The sequence below is a fragment of the Ahaetulla prasina genome, chromosome 4, assembly GCF_028640845.1.
Source record: "Ahaetulla prasina isolate Xishuangbanna chromosome 4, ASM2864084v1, whole genome shotgun sequence".
Classification (NCBI taxonomy): Eukaryota; Metazoa; Chordata; class Lepidosauria; order Squamata; family Colubridae; genus Ahaetulla; species Ahaetulla prasina.
This window is the reverse complement of record NC_080542.1, coordinates 77755518-77779513: the sequence shown is the minus strand read 5'-3', so window position 1 is coordinate 77779513 and position 23996 is coordinate 77755518. Positions and strand designations below refer to the sequence as shown.

At 40.4% G+C, this 23996-nt stretch overlaps 1 protein-coding gene across 5 annotated transcripts in view; it reads left to right on the top strand.

Moving 5' to 3' along the window:
• The window catches only part of MLH1 (mutL homolog 1), a 122413-nt gene that overhangs the window by 47609 nt on the left and 50808 nt on the right, over positions 1–23996 (top strand). For all 5 annotated transcript variants that reach the window (XM_058179873.1, XM_058179876.1, XM_058179874.1 and 2 more), the window contains exons 9-12: positions 4052–4164; positions 5135–5228; positions 6898–7051; positions 8319–8662. In XM_058179873.1, coding sequence (XP_058035856.1) covers positions 4052–4164; positions 5135–5228; positions 6898–7051; positions 8319–8662 — 705 coding nt within the window. The remainder of the gene's footprint in view (positions 1–4051; positions 4165–5134; positions 5229–6897; positions 7052–8318; positions 8663–23996) is intronic.

The following is a 23996-nucleotide window of genomic DNA, read 5'->3' as shown; positions in this document are numbered from 1 at the left end:
AACTTTGTTGCTGGCAATCCTTATGACTTATATTGATATATTGACCATCAATTGTGTTGTAAATGTTGTACCTTGAGGAACGTATCTTTTCTTTAATGTACACTGAGAGCATATGCACCAAGACAAATTCCTTGTGTGTCCAATCATGCTTGGCCAATAAAAAAATCTATTCTATTCTAACATTGTATGTCAGCTTCTGTGAAGACCTATTTGTACCAACCAGGAACTTGCGAATATACAGTAACAGCAAACCAAGCCTACAGAAAAGGTGATAAAATGCTGTACAACCAGGCCAAAAATGTATTAACAAGGGAGTTCAGAGCAGCAAAAAGAAGCTACTCTATAAAGCTAAAGAATCAATTCTCAACAAATGAACCAGCAAACGTGGAAAACTCTTAAAAATATCACCGGTTATGGCAAACCTCCTTCCCAGGCTGAAGGAAATCAACAACTGGCAGATGACCTGAACATATTTTACTGCAGGTTTGAAAAGAAACTACAGCCACCTATCTCCACAACCCTCATCGGAGACATACCAACAACAGCCAAATCCCCTAACAATTGACCCCATCCCATTTGGTTCACAACCCCTAGTGATCACAGAAAAGGAAGTGCAAGACCTATTTCACAGACAAAAACCAGGAAAAGCTCCAGGCCAAGACAGGCCCTTCTTGCTTAAAAGTCTATGTTGATCAATTGGCCCCCATCTTCACCCGTATCTTCATTAAATTGCTAGAGATGTGCTATGTTCCTTCTTGCTTCAAATGCTCTACTATCATCCCAATGCCACAGAAGCCCACCATCAAGGAACTGAATGACTACATCTGAGTGTCATCATCTATACGCTGATGATACTCAGCTGTATATTTCCACCCCTAACCACCCCAACGAGGCCGTCGAAGTGATGTTCCGGTGTCTGGAGGCCGTACGGGTCTGGATGGGGAGAAACAGGCTCCAACTCAATCCTTCCAAGACCGAGTGGCTGTGGATGCCGGCATCCCGGTACAGCCAGGTGCTCCCATCACTAACTGTTGGGGGCGAGTCGTTGGCCCCCACGGAGAAGGTTCGAAATCTAGGCGTTCTCCTGGATGCATGGCTGTCGTTAGAAGATCATATGACGGCCGTCGCCAGGAGAGCTTTTTATCAGGTTCGCCTGATACGCCAGTTGCGTCCTTTTCTAGACCGGGCTTCCCTCTGCACAGTCACTCATGCTCTCGTCACATCCCACCTGGGCTACTGCTATGCTCTCTACATGGGGCTCCCCTTGAAGGGCACCCGGAAGCTCCAACTGGTCCAGAATGCAGTTGCACGTGTGATAGAGGGAGCACCTCGAGGCTCCCATGTGACACCTCTCCTGCGCGGTCTGCACTGGCTCCCAGTGGTCTTTTGGGTGCAATTCAAGGTATTGGTTACTACCTTTAAAGCGCTCCATGGCTTTAAATAACCACAGGTTATTTACGGGACCGCCTACTGCCACCAGTAGCCTCCCATCGACCTGTGTGCTCCCACAGGGAGGGCCTCCTCAGGGTGCCGGTGCCAAACAATGTCGTCTGGCGACCCCCAGGGGGAGGGCCTTCTCTGTGGGCTCTGGCCCTCTGGAATGACCTGCCTCCAGAGCTTCGTCAACTTCCCGACCTCTGGACCTTTTTCCGCCAACTGAAGACGCTTTTGTTCCATCGCGCAGAGCTAGCCTAAATGCAGTTTTAAATGGGGTTTTTTATTTTTATTTTAGCTTTTCTATGCCATATATTGAATCAGTTTTTTATATTGTTTTTAACCTGTATTATATGTATTTTTATTGGCTGTAAACCGCCTTGAGTCCTTCTGGAGAAGGGCGGTATACAAATTGAATAAATAAATAAGTAAAATTAAAAAAATGCTTTAACATCTTTAGTTATGAAGACCTTTGAAAGGCTAATGCTGTCTCTCTTGAAAACCATCACGGATGTGCTGTTAGACCTGCAGTTTGCATACCGAGCAAATAGATCAACAGATGATGCTGTTAATATGGCTCTGCACTACATCCTACAACATCTTGAACCTCCAAAGACCTACACAGGGGTCATCTTTATAGACTTTTGTTCAGACTCAATACCATCATTCCAGACATTCTTCTAACTAAGCTAAATCAACTAGCGGTACCTGAACATATTTGTAAATGGATCATAAGCTTCCGAACAGACAGGAAGCAGCAGGTGAAGCTAAGCAGAATCACATCAGATACCTGTACAATTAGCACAGGATCCACACAAGGCTGTGTGCTCTCTCCACTTCTCTCTGTATACCAATGACTGCATCTCAAACAATCCATCTGTTAAACTACTGATTTTCGCAGATGACACAACAATGATCGGTCTCATTCGAGACAATGATGAATCCACATGCAGACGGGAAGTTGAACAACTAGCCTCATGGTATGACCAGAATAATCTGGAACTGAACAAACTCAAAACCGTAGAAATGGTGGTCAACTTTAGGAGAAACTCTCCCATACTACCACCTCTTACAATACTAGACAGCACAGTATCAACAGTAGAGACCTTCAAATTTCTAGGGTCTACCATATCTCATGACCTAAAATGCACACCCAACATCAAAAAAAGCACAACAAAGAATGTTCTTTCTATGCCAACTCAGAAAGCTTAACTGCCCAAGCAGCTGCTGATCCAGTTCTACAGAGGAATTACTGAGTCTGTCATCTACACCTCTATGCAACCCAACAAGATAGACTTAGACTTCAGAGGATAATTAGAACTGCAAAAAACCCAATTACTACTGCCTTGCATTGAGGGCCTGTATAGTGCACAAGTCAAAAAGAGGGCTGTGAAAATATTAACAGACCCCTCACATCCTGTTTCAACTCCTATCCTCAAAATGATGCTATAGAGCTCTGCACACCAGAACAACTAGACACATGAACAGTTTTTCCCCAAATGCCATCACTCTGCTAAACAAATAATCCCCTCAATACGGTCAAACTATTTGCTAAGTCTGCATTATTATTAATCTCATCGTTCCGGTCAGTCATCTCCTCCCACTTATGACTGTATGATTGTAACCTTGTTGCTGATATCTTTAAGATTTATATTGACTGTTTCCCTATGACTATCATTAAGTGTTGTACCTTACGATTCTTGACGAATATCTCTCTTCTTTTATATACACCGAGAGCATTTGCACAAAGACAAATTCATTGTGTGTCCAGTCACACTTGGCCAATAAAGAATTCTATTCTAAAAGGGGGAAAAAGTGACATTGCCATAGGTGTATATTATACCTATCAGAAGGAATAGATGAACTCTTTGCAAAGATGTATTAACAAATGTATGAAGGAATCATACCACAGTAGTAGTGGGAGACTTAACTATCTAGATATCAACTGGGAGACTAACTGCAGCAAATGGGAGATCAAATAGATTCCTAACCAACATAATCAACAACTTCGTCAGCCAAAGGTAGAAGAGGGAACTAGAAGTAAAGCTATGCTGTACTTAATTCTTACTAATAGAGAAGTGATAGTGGGAGTTGAAACTGCCAGAACCTTGGGTGCTAGTTACCACATCATACTGGAATTCAATATAATGCAAACACAAGCAATAGAAAATAATCCAACCAGGGTTTTAAACTTTAAAGGAGCTGATTTTAACAAACTCGGAGCCTAGGAAAGATTCTATGGATGAAAATCCTAAAGGGGAAAACAACCCAAAAAGCATGGGAAATGAGTTTTCTATAGAGGTATGAAAGTAACTATAAGAGGATGTATTTGAAAGTAGTTTTATTTTGTGAGCAAGGAACTTTGACTAATTTCTACAGTGATACTATTTACTATAGTATCTAAATCTGTTAATTACTGGTTAGTAGTAGTAATAATATTAAAGATATAGAAGATGTAATCTGGTTTTATCTGGGATTAAAGATTAGAAAACAGTAGAACCATGAGCAGAATATGTGCTGCATATTTAATAATTATTAATTACAATAGTTCTAGTGTGTTCTTAAAGGTGCTTTATTTAAAAAGCAAAAGGACTAATTTTTATTTAAATATCTTTAGAGAATTGATTGAAGTGGGCTGTGAAGATGCAACATTGGCTTTTAAAATGAAAGGTTTGGTAACGAATGCAAATTATTCCTTGAAGAAGTGCATCTTTTTACTTTTTGTAAATCGTAAGTACAAATATATTCACTTCCATATTTTCACTGAATGTTTAAGAGATATTTTCACTTATTAAAAGTCCATTTTTGTTATAACTCCATCCTGAAACTACTGGTTATTTTTTTCTTCCACATAGTTCATTTGTGTGTTGAAGTTAAAACAAACTTTTTAAAAAATAGCAATGTCTGTAGTCCTGAATCTTAATGAAATAGCATGACCTGAAAATAAAAACAAAACCTCCATGTGTTTGCATTACAGCAATCAATCTTTCTAGATGAATGTAATTAAAAAAAGGAAAAGAAAAAATGTATACATTTTTGTGTACGTAACCCTTGATGTGTTTCTGAAAGCCTAGTGTAGTCTTCAGCTAATTATGCAAATTGGATCTCAGAAAGCAGATAAGGTGATAAATCAAAGTATAAGTTGATTTGATTTAATATAGTTAAAATCAACTATATTAGAAGTATAATTTTCAACCTACGTTGGTTTTCCTTAATATTTAATTAATGTTGTTCTAGCATAAAGGAGAGCCTAAGGGTGAAAAACTGTAAACTATGGATTGACAATGCACCAGGTAAAGAAAGCGTAAATAAGAAAAAAAAATCACAGTCATGGCAGAATCATTATGTTCAGTGATTTAGAAAGAAATATAACATGTTTACCAAATAAATAGATCTTAATTAAAATATAATTTTGGGCAAAATAGATCATTCTTTTTATAATGAAGGTTCTTGACTCATTAAAGCAAACAGATCTTGGTTCCAAATCATTGAGTTTGTATGTCTTTAAGATTATTTGTTAAATGTGAAGTCATGATTAATATACGATTGTTAAGAACATTTTTATAATCATAAAATTTAGTTTTTAATGATATATTTGGTATAGGTTTTTTGAATATAAAGGCTAAGCTTATTCAGAAATGGACCTAAAAATGATAATTTGGAAAAGTAATTGAAACAATTTTTTCTGTTCTCTTTCCAGATCGATTGGTAGAGTCAACTGCCTTGCGCAGAGCGATAGAGACTATATATGCTGCTTATTTACCCAAAAGCATGTGTCCATTTTTATATATAAGGTAATACTGAGAAATACTTTTGCCGTTGAAATTCAGTTTGGCAGGAAGAGGAGACTTTCCTTCCTAATAATCTAAAAATGTAGAGGACCAGTGCTTGATATGTGAATTTGACTGGATCAGGATTACTGAATTGAAATTAAATCTGCAAAAGAAGGGGGTGCTTCTGTACAATGGAAAAGTTTTTGTTTGAATGTTCAAGAATGTTGGTAGAAGTAGTTCTTCCTTTACAAACAAGTGTAATTAAGAGTCTTTTCTGGATCTGATTTAAACCTTGAGTTTCAGATCCCAGCTATGACCTGAACCTCTTTGCCCAATTAGGATTGGTGGACCAGCACTTTTTTCTTTTGGAACCTCACTAGTGGTTATAATGGTTCATGGGTATATGGTGCTTTGATTATTGTAAGGTCTGCAAATATGAGCTTGTCTTTGAGTACCATTTTGCAAATTTCATTGGCTGAAAATGCTTTAGCCAGGCTTCAGTTTTATCTATTTTACGCCAGTCCATTTCAAAGCACAGTTTAAAATTGATTATTAATCTGTAAAGTTATAAATAACTTGCTACTATATTGTGAATATTTCTGCTGGTTCTCTTATTCTCAGAAATTCAGAAATCTCTTATTCTCAGAAAGCTTGCTATTACTTCTTATGAATAAATAATTCAAAATACATTTTTTTTCTATGTGAACTTTCAGTTTCTACAGGCTCCTTTTATGGAAAATATACCACTTCTAGCTTGTGAACTAAAATATAAAAATATAAATCTGATAAACATTGCTATCTGCATTTAGGACAGGTCTTTAAATTAAACTTCAATGTCAAATGTTGAGGACTTCTGTTTTTGCTTGCTTATTGTGCTTAACCATCTTCTGTTTTCTTTTCTGATTTCTTTAAGAAAAAAGGCCAGGAAATAAATTACAGTAAATGAATGTTATTGTATTAATGTTGTATCTGTGTTTGTTTCAAAATGCACTGTAGGCTATACAGTAAATATCTCTCAGTTGTGTGCTTAAAGGATTATTATGAATTACCGTATTTTTCGGAGTATAAAATGCTCTGGACTATAAGACGCACCTACCTTTTTTGGTGAGGAAAACAAGAAAAAGAAGTCTGCCTCTGCCTCCCAGGAATTTTGCCTCATTGCAGTAAACAGCAAATAGCCTGCTTTACTTTCATTTTTGTTGTCAGCATAGCTTGATTAGAACAAGAAAAAAAAAAGACTTCCCGGCAATTTACCTCCTTGCAGCAAGCAGCAGAGACCCGCGCAGCAATAGGCAATGGCAATCCCTGCAGCCTGAAACAGCTGAGAGTCAGGAGGCTGATCCAACAGATAATCAACTTGTGCTAATTAGGCTGTGCTGAAGCTGAAATGGGCTGTTTCTTCTTGTTGCTTGCTTGCAAGGAGGTAAATTGCTGGGAGGCAGAGGCCAAAGGGTGGGGGCCAATGGGTGGGTGGGGCTACATTCAGTATATAAGACACACCTAAATTTTCATCCCCTTTTAGGGGAGAAAAAGGTGCATCTTATACTCGGTAAAATACGGTATATACTTCTGTTTTTGAAAAAATACATAGCACTACAGTTCTGGTTCTGGTTACAATGCAAATTCTCAAATTTGTAATCGGACACATCTTTGATTAACATACACTTACTGTTCTCAAAATGTTTTATAGTCTTGAGATTGCACCTCAAAATGTGGATGTGAATGTGCATCCTACAAAGCATGAAGTTCATTTCCTCCATGAAGATAGCATCTTGAAGCATGTACAACAACATATAGAGAGCAAATTGTTAGGTTCCAATTCATCAAGGATGTATTTCACTCAAGTAAGTGAATTCTTTTATCCCCAAAGGAGTAATGATATTAGTTTTATTAATAATAATACTATGAAAATCATTCCAAACTAGATTATACTTTGTTGTGTATGGGAAGCACTTCTCTTGCTGGATATTTGCATAGCTGAGTGCACAATTCAGTTTAGAGAGAGTTCTTTGAGTGGTCCTTGGTGCTCTCTGAATTTGTTTGTTTTCTTGCATGTTTCATTACCCAAGCTAGGATGTTACCTAGTTTGGGTAATGAAATGTCTGCAAGAAAAACAAGCAAGCTCAGAGAGTACCAAGGACCCCTCATTTTAACCCTGAGCTAAATAACAGTCTCCTTTACTGAGAGGGTTTTTTTTGTTTTATAAAGAATCAGTATTGCATCTTATGACAAATCATTGAAAATCTGCGGAATCACTGAAAAATCCAAATATCCTATTTTTCAGAGTATAAGATGCACTTTTTTCCCTCCTAAAAGAGGCTGAAATTTGGGTACCTCTTATATTGCAAATGTAATCCTTCCCACCCGCTTGCCCCCGCCCTTTGGCCTCTGTGCGTCCTCTTCCTGGCTGCAGAGATTGCCACTGACAATGGCTTGCATTTTGGAGCTTCGTGCGTCACATTTTCACCTCCAAATGCTCCATTTGAGAGCCCTTCAAGGCTGCAGGGATCGCCAAAGCACATCGCCACCGATCACCGCCCGAAAACATGATGCATTTGGAGGCTGAAAATGTGACACAGAAATGGCTACCCGGAACAGCTGCTGCCTTCTCTTACCCCTTCCACACTTCGCCTGCTTTAGTCACTGGAGCTCCCTCTGACGATCAACTGTACTTTTAAAGCAGTTTTTCAGCTCCAAAGTGGGGCTTGTGAGCGAAGTGATCTTCTGCGTTTTGCCTGCTTTTCTAATTGCTGCTCCGTCTGATGATCAGCTGTGCTTTAGAAGGTGTTTTTTAGCCCCAACCAGCCCCAACCTCAAAACCAGTGAGTGAACTAATGTTCTGAAGCTGACCAGTCTAAGGACGCTAGCAAGGGGAATAACTGGTAGGCAGAATTTTTTTTCCTATTTTCCTTCCCAAAAATGCAGGTCCGTTTTATACTCTGGTACGTCTTATATTCTGAAAAATATGATACATTAGCTTAATATAAATTAATAATTTTAATTGTGTGATATAAAGTTAAGGTAGGTTTCATGTAAGGCAGAACTTGGAACAGGACTTTAATTTGTAGAAACATTAAAATATTCTTTCATCATTATTTTTCTGCAATGAAGACATTGTTACCAGCTATAACCGCCCCTTCCACTGAAGTTGTTAAATCGCCAAAATCTTCAGCTACTAAAGGAAGTGAGCAGATTTATGCTCATCAGATGATCCGCACTGACTCACAGGATCAAAAATTGGATGCTTTTCTTCAACCAGTTAATAAAAGTAAGAATGCAGGGCTTGTGGCAGAACCAGAGGACAATAGCAACATGCAAAGTTGCAAGGCTATTGGAGTACAAGATGTTGAAATGGAAGAATCTGGTGATTTGAATGCAAGTGTTTCAAGAGCTGAAGAGACACCGAAAGAATCAATGGAAAGCCAATCAATGCCTATTGAGGCAGTACCTGAAAGGTAAGAGATTTTTTTGTATAATGCTATATTTCTTTTGAAAACTTGTTCTCTTTTCTAGTTACATTAAAATCAGAATATATATGCTTTTAAGCCTTTGATAGAAAAAACATGAATCTTTGTCTAGGTTATTTTTAAAATGTTTTAATATTTGCCCGGGCTGCTTAGCATTATCTATTCTGATAAGTATCCCATTTCTAATATATTTCTTAGGCCCTCTTCCAGTGATTTCTGATGAAGTAAATTTTTATATACTCCAATAGAGAAAGTTTTACATTGTAGACCAGGGGCAGACAATTTTCCCAAGGGGCTGCATGAGAAACTGGAATTGTTGTGGAGGGCCGCCATTGCTGCCCCAGTGCCTTCCCATTGTTATGGGCCACTCAGGGACAGTCAAAAGGCCAGATGTGCTCTGTGCTGTAACATGCCCATGTCTGCTATAGGAGGACATATTAGGTTTCATATATGCTATTGCGATGATCCGGGGCAAGGCACAGAGGCAACATAGTCAGCTGATAGTTCAGATTGCCCCTTTATTGCTCCAACTTTCCCCCAAACACTCCCACATTATGTGAGCACAATGGCTCCAGAGTAAGAAATCCAGTGGGGCAAGGGAATAAGTCAATGAGTCCAGGAAGCAAAGGAACACAGTAATGGTTTCAGGAAGCAAAGGAACAAGGCAATTAATCCAGGAAGCAAGAAATAAAGCAAGAAGTCCAGGAAACTCCAAACTTCGGCAATGGCACACAAAACTCCATGAATTCAGTGTTTGTTCCCAACGAACACCACTCCCCCACAGCGTCTTCTTAAGTCTCAATCCCCAGGTGTGCCTTGTGAAGAGAGGCGGGGTGCTCTCCTGAGTTATTGGGTTGGCCTGCATTGTTTCTGCCTCCTCTCCACTCTCCGTGCTCGGGGATCAGGAGGAGGAGCTCTGTTGCTCCTCATTTTCACTGCCTGCCCTCTCTTGGTTGTCCTGGTCCCGTTCCTCCCTGCTAGCAAGCCATCCCACTCCTGAGGGGGCCTGCCCTGCCTCCTCCCCACATTCCTCCAAAGCCAACGAAGCCACCATCTCGGTCTCCCTCGGCTCCAGGTTTGGCTTGTCTTCCGCCGCATTCAGGCTCCAATGGGGACATGACAGGTATGCTGTTCATTTCTTTGTCTGCCTATCAAATACTAATGTAAAGTGTTGATATTAAGCAATATCATTTGCTTGAAATGGTTGAAATAGTTGAAATATTCTAAGTTGAAATAGACAACTTAGATCATTTGGGAAATACATTATTTTTAGTGAACTTATTTTATTTAAATATTTTTGTATTTTATTTTTATTTATTTGTGTCAAGTTAGTATTGACTACTGGCAATTTCCTGAACAAGTCCCTGAAGTTTTCTTGGCAAGATTTTTTTTTAATAGTTTTATTTATAGTTTATAGTTTTATTCGCTAAATGCTTAGTGAATGAAATTTCAACTCTTATTGACTTTTTGGTAAATCTTTCATGTTTCTTCCTTAGGATGTTGTAATTCCTTACATCACATTTATTTAAACTTAGTATTTATCTACCATAACACCTATCTCTTGCTGTTGGATCTCTAGAGTACACATCCCTAGTTGGATCTCTAGAGCATCCCTAGTTCTTTCATCATTTTTAAGAGAACTTTCTTTTTATTCTCTTCTACGTTTTGAACTCTTAGAGTATAATATGTCTGTTCCATTTTAAAAATTATTACTATCTCTTCCATATCTTTATCCGCTTGTATCATTTTTGGATTTATCTCCTCTCTTCTTTGCTTAGCTCCTTCTGGTTTCTCCTCTGTTTTCTGAATTTTTTGTTTATCTTTTATTATCGTTTACTGGGGGTATTCTGGTCTTACATTTATATCCTGCATCAATTCCATCATCTCCCTGTGATTCCTTGTCATATCTTCCTAAGTACATTGAAACATCATTTCTTTATAAACCATATTTGTTTTTCCCTGTTGAAATATTTTGTAGTAATGTAATGGGCTAATAGTTGCTCAATATTCCACCAATGATTGGATATTCTCCAATATCCCAATTGCCCCAAAACACCACAAATGCCAATATTAATAAAATGTACACAGTCCCAGAACTGTTCCTCAAAATCCCCTAAATTTATAATCCTTAAAATTTTCCAATTTGCACTCTCTAACTTTTTCAAATTTTTAAGTTTTGTTTAATTTTTCTTCTCTCTTCTTTCCCTTTTGCTTCGTAGAATGTTCTATCAAATGGTTTTAATAATCCAGATTGGCCCACCAAATTTCCCCAAATGTCTTTAATCCACAAAATCAAATGTTCAATTTCAAGGATGTTTCTTGTTAATTATAATCCACCTTGCCTTAAAAGTTTTCAAAAGGGTCACTCAATACTTCCAAGCTACCCCAGGTTTTTATTTTTGTTTCAAATGATACCAATACTTAAAAAAGATGCAAATTTGAAGGAATGGCAGAAAGGAATTAACAATTTTATATGGGTGGGTAAAAGACCAAGAATAAAGTTAAAAATAATACAGGATACACATGAAAGAGAGGGTCTCAAAATGCCTAATTTAAGATTATACTATGAAGCAGCTGCCCTATCATTAATTAGTGACTGGTTTAATTCAACAGAAGAAAGAATATTAAATATAGAGGGTTATGATTATGAAAACCTTTTACGCACAAATTCCAATCGTGCCTTTTATAATTTTGTCAACAGTAAACTTAAAGATTCAAGATCCATCCCACCACTAAAAGATTCTAACAACAAAGAATGCAATGACGAAACAGTCAAAGCAAACCTCTTCAACATTTTCTTTGGCTCAGTTTTTGTTAACTCCGATAACACATATCCAACATTCCACAAACGAACCAGCAATGACTATGATGATCTAACTCATATAGATTTCACAGAAGACAACGTTGGTAAAGCTCTTCACAACTTAAAACCATCGCTTTCTATTGGACCTGATGGTCTATGTGCATATTTCTTAAAAAAACTTTCCATTAATATAGCTGAACCCCTAAGTATTATCTTTGATAAAGCTTTCACTACCAGTTCTCTTCCCAAACTTTGGTCACTAGCCACAGTCATCCCCATCTTCAAAAAAGGAGACCCCAGCTTAGTCGAAAACTACAGACCGATCTCCCTTTGCTGCGTCACCTGCAAAGTCATGGAATCTATCATCAATCAATCCATTACCTCACACTTAGAAACTAACAACCTACTCTCCAACAAACAATTTGGTTTCAGGAAAAGTTATCATGTAACTTACAACTTCTCCACTGCAAAAACATATGGACTTCAAATCTAGATCAAGGCAAATCAATAGATGCAATCTACATAGACTTCTGCAAAGCTTTTGACTCAGTAGTACACGATAAACTTCTCCTTAAACTAACATCCTATGGCATCTCAGGACCCCTCCACAAATGGATATCTGCTTTTCTGTCTAACAGACAACAAGTGGTCAAAATTGGCAATGCTTTATCAAATCCTGTTCCTGTCAAGAGTGGCGTTCCTCAAGGCAGCGCCCTTGGACCAACACTCTTTATTCTATACATTAATGATCTTTGTGACCATATCTCAAGTAATTGTGTTCTCTTTGCTGACGATGTCAAACTATTTAACACCACAGACAACACTTCTATCATTCAAAACGACCTTGACCATCTAACCGCTTGGTCTAAAAATTGGCAGCTCCAAATTTCAACCAGCAAATGCTCAGTCTTACATATAGGAAAAAAGAACTCTAAAACTAAGTACATACTAGATGGACATTACCTTACAGACGACCCCCATCCCGTTAAAGACCTTGGAGTTTTCATGTCAAATGATCTAAGTGCCAAAGCCCACTGCAACTACATAGCAAAAAAAGCTCTAAGAGTTGTAAACCTAATTTTGCAGCTTCTTTTCCAAAACACCACACTACTAACCAGAGCATATAAAACATTTGCTAGACCAATTCTAGAATACAGCTCACCTGTTTGGAACCCTCACCACATCTCTGACATCAATACAATTGAACGTGTCCAGAAATATTTTACAAGAAGAGTTCTCCATTCCTCTGAAAACAACAAAATACCTTATCCCACCAGACTTGAAATCCTAGGCTTAGAAAACTTGGAACTCCGTCGCCTTCGACAAGACCTAAGTTTAGCTCACAGAATCATCTATTGTAATGTCCTTCCTGTCAAAGACTACTTCAGCTTTAATTGCAATAATACAAGGGCAACCAATAGATTTAAACTTAATGTAAACCGCTTTAATCTAGATTGCAGAAAATACGACTTCTGCAACAGAATCATCAGTGCTTGGAATACTTTACCTGACTCTGTGGTCTCTTCCCATAATCCTAACAGCTTTAACCAAAAACTTTCTACTATTGACCTCACCCCATTCCTAAGAGGACCATAAGGGGCGTGCATAAGCGCACAAACGTGCCTACCGTTCCTGTCCTATTGTTTTTCTTTTCTTCTTCCTATATATGTTTATATGTGTATATACTATATAATCTTTTTGTATGATGTTGTGACAAATAAAAATAAATAAAATAAATAAATAAATGATTTGCTATATGGATAGCATGCTTACTTACTATATGATAAAAAAGTGGATAGGGCTTTTAAAACTCACATACTTAGAAATGCTTTGTTGCGGGTTTGGAAAAAGTATCAATACAAGTTGACTATAAAATACCCATATGGGCAATTCCCAGACATGTGATAGAGAATATAAGTACAGAACAAAAACAGGAGGTGATTACTTATAAAGAGCTTCTTTTTATGAAAAAGAGTAAACTACAATTGAAATCTTTAAATACAATGAAAGAGGAAAGGATAATTCATACTTGGTTTCAGTATGGACAGCTGCAAGCTAGATGGAGAGAAGACCAGAAAATTGGTATTATGCAAAACGAGGAAAACTTGGTAAAACAAATTAGAGATCAAAGTCAATTGCATATTAAAAGGTTGTATAATGCATTGATAGAAATAGATTCAGAAACGGAATTAGTTAAGGACTGTATGATAAAATGGGCACAAAATATACAGGAACCTATAATGATGGAAACTTGGGAGAAAATTTGGGTTAGAAATGTTAAATTTACACAAGCACAAAATTTAAGAGAAAATTTTTACAAAATGTTTTATAGATGGCATTTAGATCCTAAAAAAATAGCGTGTATGTATCCGAACTTGCAAGCTAAATGTTGGAGATGTGATTGTGATGATGCTACTTATTATCATATATGGTGGACATGTAAAAAAATCAAATAATTTTGGATAAAAATTTGGTGGATTATGCAAAATATTTTGAAAAAGAAGATAAAGTTTACTCCGCAGTTGTTTTTACTGGGTATAATTACGGATTGTACGGTAATAGAGACTAAACTGATTTTAAATTTAATATCAGCAGCTAGACTATTGGTAGCGCAATACTGGAAGAAGGAACAATTGATTACTATTGAAGAATGGACATTAAAAGTAGCAAACAGCAGAGATGGCAAAAATTTCAGTGTATTTGAAAGGCTATTCACAAGAAAGATACATATTGGAATGGAGAGGATGGATTGATTATATTCAAAATAAGTATTAGACTAAGAAGTATCAAATAGCTTATGAATGAATAGAATGTAAGAATTGTACTTGTATTCTTTTTTTTATATAAAAAGGGAGTTAAGGTTCCCAGGGGGGGAGGGGAGTCTATGGATAATTAGTGTAGTCTAGTTTATGATTGTTAAATGTTATACCCTGTATTTTGCTCCGGGAAGTCCAGAGGGGGGGGATTGGGGAAAGGGGGGAGGGGGGAGAGGTTGAGGGAGGGGTGGATAGAGAATTTGCAAAAACTTTGTAAAACTTTTTAATAAAAAAAAAGAAAAATACTTCCAAGTTACTGAAAATCCAGTAGATATGGAACCAAAATAGAAAGGCCTTCCAGGTGTTATTTGCCTTTCACTATTTCCTTTGTTCTCCTCTTTGTTTTTCTTGTGTTATCAATTAATCAATTAATCCTCACTTGCCAAGGTGGTTTCCCACTGTGCACAAGTATAATATCTTTCACCAGTAGATGGCACCTCCACTCAAGGTTCCAGCATTAAACAAAGCAAAGATAAAATAGCTGACTGTCAGAAAAAAATTGAGGAAAAAGATATGATTCCTTTTTCTTTTTTTTTCTTTTTTTCTTAAGTTTTTGTTTTCTTTTATAACATAGAAAACATCCAATTTCAGTTGAACAATGTGTTGTCTGGGTATAAATGATTTTAGGAAATAATAAAGTGTTCACAACAGTATTCCTTCTATTAATATCAATTGTATTAGTATTAATAATAATCTTAATATTTGTTTAACCAAGATAATATATCTTCCTTATCTCACTGATCCTTTCATATATTTTCCTGTTTCTAACTCCTATTTTTGTCAGCTAGCCATTGATAAAATAAGTCCCAAGTCAAAAAGTATTCACTTTCTTTCTTTTCCTTAATTGTAAGTGTTAGTTTATCCATTTCTACACATTTTAATATTTTTCTAATCACATCATCATCTGTTGGGATCTTTTCACTTTTCCATTGTTGTGCAAATACTTTTCTCACTGCAGTCAATACATGGTAAAATCAAATATACATTTCCTTTGTTATACTTCTCTGGTAAAATGCCCAACAAAAATGTCTCTGGTTTCCAATCTATATGTTGTTTTATCATTTTTTTCCAGCCATGTATGTATTTTTGACCAATATTTTTTCACTTTTTGACATATCCACCACATATGATCCAGATGTCTGATGACATTTCCAACAGTTTGCAGAGTTATCCTTAAACATCTTTGCTAACCTTCAGGGCAGAAAATGTCATCTATAAAACATTTTATAAAGATTTTCCTTGTATGCAGTTGTTGTTGTTAGTTGTAAAGTCGTGTCTGATCCCATGAACAACTTTCCTCAAGCTCTTCCTGTCCTTTGTCAACTCCCGGAAACCATTTAAACTCATGCCGACTACTTCAGTGATGCCATCCAGCCACCTCATTCTCTGCTCTCCCCTTCTTCTTTTGCCCTCAAACGTTCCCAGCATTAGGCCCTTCTCCAGTGAGTTCTTCCTTCTCATTAAGTGGCCAAAGTATTTGAGTTTCATCTTCAGGATCTGGCCTTCTAAACAGCAGTCAGGGTTGATCTCCTCTAGGACTGACTGGTTTAATTGCCTTGCAGTCCAAGGGATTTGCAGGAGTCTTCTCCAGCACCATAGTTCAAAGGCCTCAATTCTTTTTGACTCTCAGCTTTTCTTATGGTCCAACTTTCACAACAATACATTGCAATTGGGAAAACCATAGTCTTGACTATACACACTTTTGTTGGCAGGGTGATGATTTATTTTAAATCATAACATTATCATGGATGAAAGAATGGATTGTGCTAAGAAATATAAGGTTATTTACAACTGGGTTGGCATGCTCTCTTATGGTATGGGTAGAATAGGATACATAGTTATTTTCAAAGACATTATGTAAGAAATGCTTTATTATTAGTATTGGAGAAAGTTAGAGAAAAACATTATTTGAAAATACCAATGTGGCTTTCAGCATGCGCTACTAGCATGCGCAAGATGGCGCCGCGTTGATTTCCTGGGGCGATGGTGGTCTCTCTTGTCCGGCGGTCTGGACAGAAGGGAGAGGGTTTTTTGCCCTCGGGAAGAGCTGGGCCGGCAGGACGAGCCCAAATGCTGCCGACATGTTCTGCCAGTTCGGCCGGCTTGTTTTGGGGCGGCGGGTGGCCGCCGGCGTTTTCTTTCGCCGTTTTTTGGCAGCGGTGGTCGGCGGAGGGGGCAGGGGGCGGAGGGGGCGTTTGACATTCTCGCCCTGCTTTCGCCCCTTGGCATTTGACACACTTGCCCTCCTCTCACTCGCCCTCCTCTCACCCTCGGAGGGGGCGGAGGGGGCGTTTGTCACTCTCGCCCTCCTCTCGCCCTCTTTTCAGCCGAATTGAAACAGCAGAACTGACCAGAAGCGACCAGCAGATGATGGCAGCCGGTGGGGGGGGCATTTCGATGTCATCGCCCCCTCTTCGGCGGAACAGATAGCTTGCCGGCCCATGGGTCTCTTTGGACAGCTTTCTGGGGGTGATGGTTTCCCGATGGCAGTTGACGTCGTAATGAGGGCGACGACTGCGAGGATGACCCTCTACCTCCACATAAACATTGAATCATCTGACCCTTCCCCCACCACCTGGGCCGTTGCCTACCTTTTTTGTCATCAAGGATTCCTTTCAGCCGATTTCTGTCCCGTGTACTATACCATCTTTTTGAATAACTTGACTGACCAGGACTGCTTTTCCACCATTTCTCGTGATATCTATGATATGACATATTTGTGGACGCAACCCTTTGGTTTACCAGACTATTGTTATGCGAACATTTACAGCGGCCGACCTTCTTGCCCTGCGAGATTCCCCTCTCTCGCGGGTTTGGCCCTCCACATTATCGAAGGCCCATCTTGAGGACGGGTTTTGGAACCCCGAGAGGTGGCATGCCAAAAATAGGAGACTCAGGGGATTCTTAATTAACTGTTTTAATCGGCTTTTTAAGGGGAGTTTTAATGGGAATTTTAAGGGGAGGGTGGGAACTGACGGGTTCGGGTTGGGGGGGTGGGGGAAGGGGGAAAACCCATCGAGGGGGGTGACGAGTCCAGCAAGTGTTCGCGGCGGTAATTTAATAGGTCTGAAGGTGGTGGTGGGGGATCTCGTTCCAGTTCGTCAGGGTTTTGCGATCAGTACGGTATGTGGGAGAGGCAGATATGGCGGAAGGGGGGTGCATATCAGGTTTTGGGGGCATGCCCTCGCTATTTAAGAGTGATTGCGTGCTCCGGCCCCCCAGAATTTTCCCGTTCCCCGAGTGGCCAGAATACCCGGGACTTGGGCCTTCGGCTGATGTTATGTAATACAAGATCCGTGGTTAATAAAGCTCCCCTGATTTTAGATCTAATTCAGGAAGGGACCACGGATGTTATGGGCATTACGGAAACCTGGTTGGGCACAGAAGGGGGGGTTCCCCTAGTAGAGATGTGCCCACCAGGTTTCCGAGCATTCCATCAGCCGAGGGCCCAAGGTAGGGGTGGCGGGGTGGCGTTATTATTAGGGAGAGTCTGGAACCGAGGGAGACCACTGTGACTCAGATAGCTGGGTGTGAAACCCTCTATGTGAAGTGGGGTCGTAGGACTCAGGTGGGCTTGCTGATCACGTACCTGGCTCCTTGCTGCGTGACAACAGCCCTGCCCGAGCTGTTGGAGTTGCTAGATGGGTTGGCAGTTGAGAGCCCTAGACTGTTGGTCATGGGGGATTTCAACTTGCCATCAACTGGCACGGCATCCTCGACCGCTCGGGAGTTCATGGCTTCCATGACGGCCATGGACCTGACTCAATTAATTGATGGCCCTACTCACATTGGGGGAGGCACCCTGGACTTGGTTTTTATCTCTGGCCAGTGATTGAATGATCTGATTTTAAAAGATTTAGTTATCGATCCTTTGTCATGGTCAGATCATTTTCTCCTTCGTCTGGACTTTCAGACCGCTACCCACCGCCGCAGGGAGACGGAACCAATGCGTTGGTTCCGTCCCAGGCGCCTGATGGACCCTGAGAGGTTCCTGACGGAGCTTGGGCCGCTTCCCGAGAATCTGGCCCACGGCACGACTGAAGAGCTGGTCACGGCCTGGGAACAGGCCGCGGCTGGAGCTTTGGACCGTGTTGTGCCTTTGTGGCCTCTGACCCGGCATCGGTCTCAACCAGCTCCTTGGTTCTCCGAGGAGCTGAGGGAGATGAAACGCCGGAGAAGACACCTAGAGAGTGTCTGGAGATCCAGCCGTTCTGAGGCTGACCGGACACTAGTTAGGTCCTATAGCAGGACCTACCTAGTGGCACTGAGGGATGCGAAACGTTCCTACGTTTCCTCCCTCATTGCGTCGGCAGATAACCGCCCGGCCGCCCTGTTTCGGGTGACCCGTTCTCTCCTTCAGCAGGAGGGAGGACCCCCTACAAGGGCGTGCTGAGGAATTTAACGGTTATCTACACGATAAAATCGTTCAGCTTCGGGATGGGTTGGATCAAAATTGGGTAGATCCAGATGAGAGTTCCGAGACCCGTCTTGTTGAGGTGGTTTGGGATAACTTTGACCCTGTGACTCCCGAAGACATGGACAGGTTGCTGGGTAGGCTGAATGCCACCACATGTTTACTGGATCCGTGCCCCTCCTGGTTGGTACTGGCTACACAGGAGGTGACACGAAGCTGGCTCCAGGGGATTACAAATGCTTCTTTGCGGGAGGGGGTCTTTCCTGCTGCCTTGAAAGAGGCGGTGGTGAGACCCCTCCTCAAGAAGCCTTCCCTGGACCCAGCTGTTTTAGGGAATTACCGGCCAGTCTCCAATCTTCGCTTTACGGCGAAGGTTGTAGAGAGTGTGGTGGCATGTCAGCTACCCCAGTACCTGGAGGAATCTGTCTATCTAGACCCGTTCCAGTCCGGCTTTCGGCCCGGATACAGTACGGAGACAGCTTTGGTCGCGCTGGTGGATGATCTCTGGAGGGCCAGGGATAGGGGTTATTCCTCTGCCCTGGTCCTATTAGATCTCTCAGCGGCTTTCGATACCATTGACCATGGTATCCTGCTGCGCCGGTTGGAGGGGTTGGGAGTGGGAGGCACCGTTTATCGGTGGTTCTCCTACCTCGCTGACCGGACGCAGACGGTGTTGACAGGGGGGCAGAGATCAACTCCGAGGCGCCTCATGTGTGGGGTGCCGCAGGGGTCGATTCTCTCACCCCTCCTGTTCAACATCTATATGAAGCCGTTGGGTGAGATCATCAGTGGCTTTGGGGTGAGATACCAACTGTATGCTGATGACACTCAGCTGTACTTTTCCACCCCGGGCCACCCCAGCGAAGCTGTTGAAGTGCTGTCCCGGTGTTTGGAAGCCGTACGGGTCTGGATGGGGAGAAACAGGCTCAAACTTAATCCCTCCAAGACGGAGTGGCTGTGGATGCCAGCACCTCGGTACAATCAGCTGCAGATGCAGCTGTCCATTGGGGGCGAGTCGTTGGCCCCGATGGAGAAGGTACGCAACTTGGGCGTGCTCCTGGATGGTTGGTTGTCCTTTGAAGATCATTTGGCGACCGTCTCCAGGAGAGCTTTTTATCAGGTTCGCCTGATCCGCCAGTTGCGTCCCTTCCTGGACCGGGATGCCCTATGCACGGTCACTCATGCTCTCGTTACCTCTCGTCTGGACTACTGCAATGCTCTCTACATGGGGCTCCCCTTGAAGAGCACCCGGAGACTTCAGCTAGTCCAGAATGCGGCTGCGCGGGTTATTGAGGGAGCGGTTCGGAGCTCCCACGTAACACCTATCCTGCACAGACTGCACTGGCTACCTGTTGTTTTCCAGGTGCGCTTCAAGGTATTGGTTACCACCTTTAAAGCACTCCATGGCTTAGGACCGGGCTATCTACGGGACCGTCTACTGCCGGCCTCTATCTCCCATCGTCCGGTGCGTTCCCACAGAGAGGGACTCCTCAGGGTGCCGTCAGCCAAACAGTGTTGACTGGCGGCCCCCAGGGGGAGGGCCTTCTCTGTGGGGGCTCCTACCCTGTGGAACGAGCTTCCCCTCGGGCTCCGACAATTACCTGACCTTAGGACCTTTCGCCGCGAACTTAAAACCTATTTATTTCATATGGCTGGAGTAGCTTGATTTTTACTTTTAAATTTTAATTGAATTTGATGGGTTTTTAAAGTTTTGTAATTTTATGGGGGTGAATGTTATTTTAATGTTTGGGCAAATTTAAATCAGTTTTTTAAGGGATGTTTTAACTATTGTGCATATCTGTATTTTATCTGCCTGTTCACCGCCCTGAGTCCTTCGGGAGAAGGGCGGTATACAAATTAAAATATTCATATTCATATTCATTCATTCAATGGAAGTGTTAATAAATCCAAATATTATCAATATGGGAAATATTACTAGATATAAAGATATTTTATCAGAAAAGGGAATTGAATTGAACATCTTCTTGTTAATTGAATTCCTAAATACCTTACCTTTTTAGCAATCTGAATATCTAATTTTCCCATTAACTCCCTTTTCTGCTTCTCTGTGATGTTTTTCACCAATATTTTCATTTTGTCTTTATTAATTTTCAGCCCTGCTACTTCTCCATATTCTTCTATTTGTTCTATTAATTTTGGCACTACTTATTGTGGGTCCTCTAAAACAGTGGTCACCAACTGGTGGTCCGTGAGAAAATTTTGGTGGTCCACAGAAAAAATATTTGCATTTTTTATATTGCACTAAATCAGGAGTCCTCAAACTACAGCCCCTGGGACAGATGTACAATGCAATGTGCAATGTATATTTGTGTTGCTGCAGAGAGTCTCCCCCTTCGGAATCTTTTTTTGTGCAGGTCGGGGGGGGGGAGAAATTCTGACTTGGGGTCTGCTTCAGCCTCCTGGTGCAGGGCTTTGGGCAAAGGCTGGAGGGAAGCAGCGCTAGTGGCAAAGAGAAGAGGAACTTGTTCCAGTGGGACTGCATCATGGCCTGGAACTGGCTGACCATCTCAGCCCGTTGAACCTCCAGGCACTGGTACCTGGCCTTGCACTCCCACAGGTCTTCCCTCTGCTTGCAAAGCCTATGCCCCTAGTCCTGAGTGAGGTGCTTCTCCTGAGTCTCCTTCTCGGTCACATCCAATTTGAACTTAGCCAGCTGTTTTGCCAACTCTTTCTCTTGGTGGATGCTTAGGTCCAACAGCTGCTTCCTGTTGGGGCCTTAAGGAGCCCAGGTGGGCAGGCGAGGAGTGGCTGGGAGGGGAAGGGCAAGTAGAGGCTGGCGAGGCACCCCTTGATGTTAGTGACATTGAGTTGGCCCCACCCACCCAGTCACATGACCACCTAGTCCCCCCACCCAGTTGGTCATTAGGGAGATCATATTAGTGGTCCGTGGGATTTAAAATTATGAATTTAGTGGTCCCTGAGGTCCGAAAGGTTGGTGACCCCTGCTCTAAAATAAATACTAAATTGTCTGCAAATTCCTTTAGTTTATATTCTTCTTTCTTAATTCTCATACCTTTTATCTCTTTATTTTGTCTTACATTTCTATTTAATGCCTCTAGTGTTAACACAAATAATAATGGGGATAGAGGACATCCCTGCCTTGTACTCTTTATAATGTTAACCTTCTCTGTCATATTTACCATCATCTTTGCTGATCGCTTATAGTAAATTGTTTTGATCATATTTATAAATCTCCCCCTAAAGTCCATAGTCTAATTGCTTTACCATAAATTGCCAATTCACATTGTCAAACACTTTCTGTGCATCAAGAAACATCAACGCCATTTGTTTTTCTGGATGTGCTTCATAATATTCCAAAGTGGTCTCATGCTGTCTCTAATCTATTTCTTGGGTAAAAAACCATTTTGATTTGTGTGTATAAATTCATTTAACAGTCTCTTTAGTCTATCAGCCATTATTGATGCAAATATTTTATAATCTGCATTTAACAGGGAAATTGATGTATAATTTTTTTATTTGTTTCAGGTCTGTATTTTCTTTCGATATAAAAGTAATATACTCCATTCATGAATTTGGTATCTTCGCTTCTACCAGGAGTTCATTAAATACTTCCAACGTTGTATTGCTTATTACATCCTGTAATGTCTTATATAACTCTGCAGGCAATCCATCAGGGCCCAGTGTTTTACCATTCTTTTGTTTTTTGATCCCCTTTGTTAGTTTCATCATTGTTATCCTTTCCTCTAATGCCTTTTTATATTTTTCTGGTATTTTGGGTAGTTCAAAATTTTCTAGGTATTGTTTTATCTTTTCCCCTGATATTGTCTCTTGTTTATAGAGTTTCTCATAATAGCTCTGCACTATTTTTTTCTTTTCTTCATTTTGATAACATACAGTCCCTTCCTCATCCATTAGTTGATTAATTAATTTTTTCTTTCTATCTTTTTTAATTTTATATGCCAGCCATCTTCCCAGCTTGTTTGCATTTTCAAAGAAATTTTGTTTAGAAGCCTTTATTTTAAATGCCAGGTCCTCTTTTTCAATTAAATTAAATTCATGTTTTTTCAGGTCCATTTGATTTTTAATCCTCCTATTTTGTGTATCTTTCTGCAGTTCCATGAGAGAATGCAAAAAGTAGAAGGGGTGTTAAAAGATGTTAAGGCGGTGATTGAAAAAAATGAACAATTTATAGTCTATAAATTGATTGGTTGCCATTGTACAGGAATAATGGTAGAATTAAACAAGTTGGAATGGTGTAATGTCGGGACTGCTCGGCAAACACTCCCGAAGGGAAAGGGTAAGGAAAGAGGAGTAAAGAAGGAAGAAAGTAGGTAGGTAGGTGGGTAGGGAGGAAAGAAGGGAGGGAGAAGAAAGGATAGGAGGAGGAGAAGAAGGAGAAGATAGAGGGTTAGAAAGGATGGTAGTGAGAAGTGGGAAAGAGGAGGGGAAGTAGGAAAGCGAGGAGAAGGTGGTGGGGGAAGTTTAAGAAGGATGAGAAGGGAAGAAAGGATTAAAGGGGGGAGTGGCAGTCGAGCAGCCCCGACTGAGTATAATTTGAGTATAGGACTGATTGTTGGATAAGTGATTGTATTGTACACTGGTCAAATTGTGGGAATTATTATGGAAAAATAAAAAATTTTTGCAAAAAAAAAAAAATGAACAACGAATACAAAAGGTGGAAGAAAAAGAATTGACAGAAAAAAGATTGGGAGAGCTGGATGACAGACTTAAAAACCAGGAAAAAATAACTATTTTTTTAGAAATGGATCGTGCAAAATTTTATCTAAGATTCCAAAACATAGAAGAGAAGGGGGAAAACCTAGCTGAAAAAATGGCAGAGTTGGAAGAAGCAAGGGAAGATACTAAAGAAAATATATTAAGTGAGATTGATGAGATATTTAGAATACACACCAGCTATGCAATGAGAAACAAATTACCTAGAGAGATGCATGTAAGATTCACCAAAAAAGCAATAAAAACAGATATTATGGACAGCAAGGAATAACCCAATAAAATATAAAGGTAGAGAGATGGTGTTGAAACAAATACCTAGAAGAGTCACAGATTTGAGAAAAGAGTATCAATTTCTGACAAAATGCTTAATTAAAAAAGGAGTGAGCTTCAGGTGGTTCATACTGGAAGGAATATCGGTGAATTGGCAGGAACAAAGACACAGATTAGATTCGTTAGAGAAATATTATGATCAAATACTTGGGGTTACAAGAGGAGGAAAGACTGAAGAAAGAGAGATTAGATATCAGGAAAAAAACTGAAAGAAAAATAACAAACGAGAGATGGCAAAGGAAC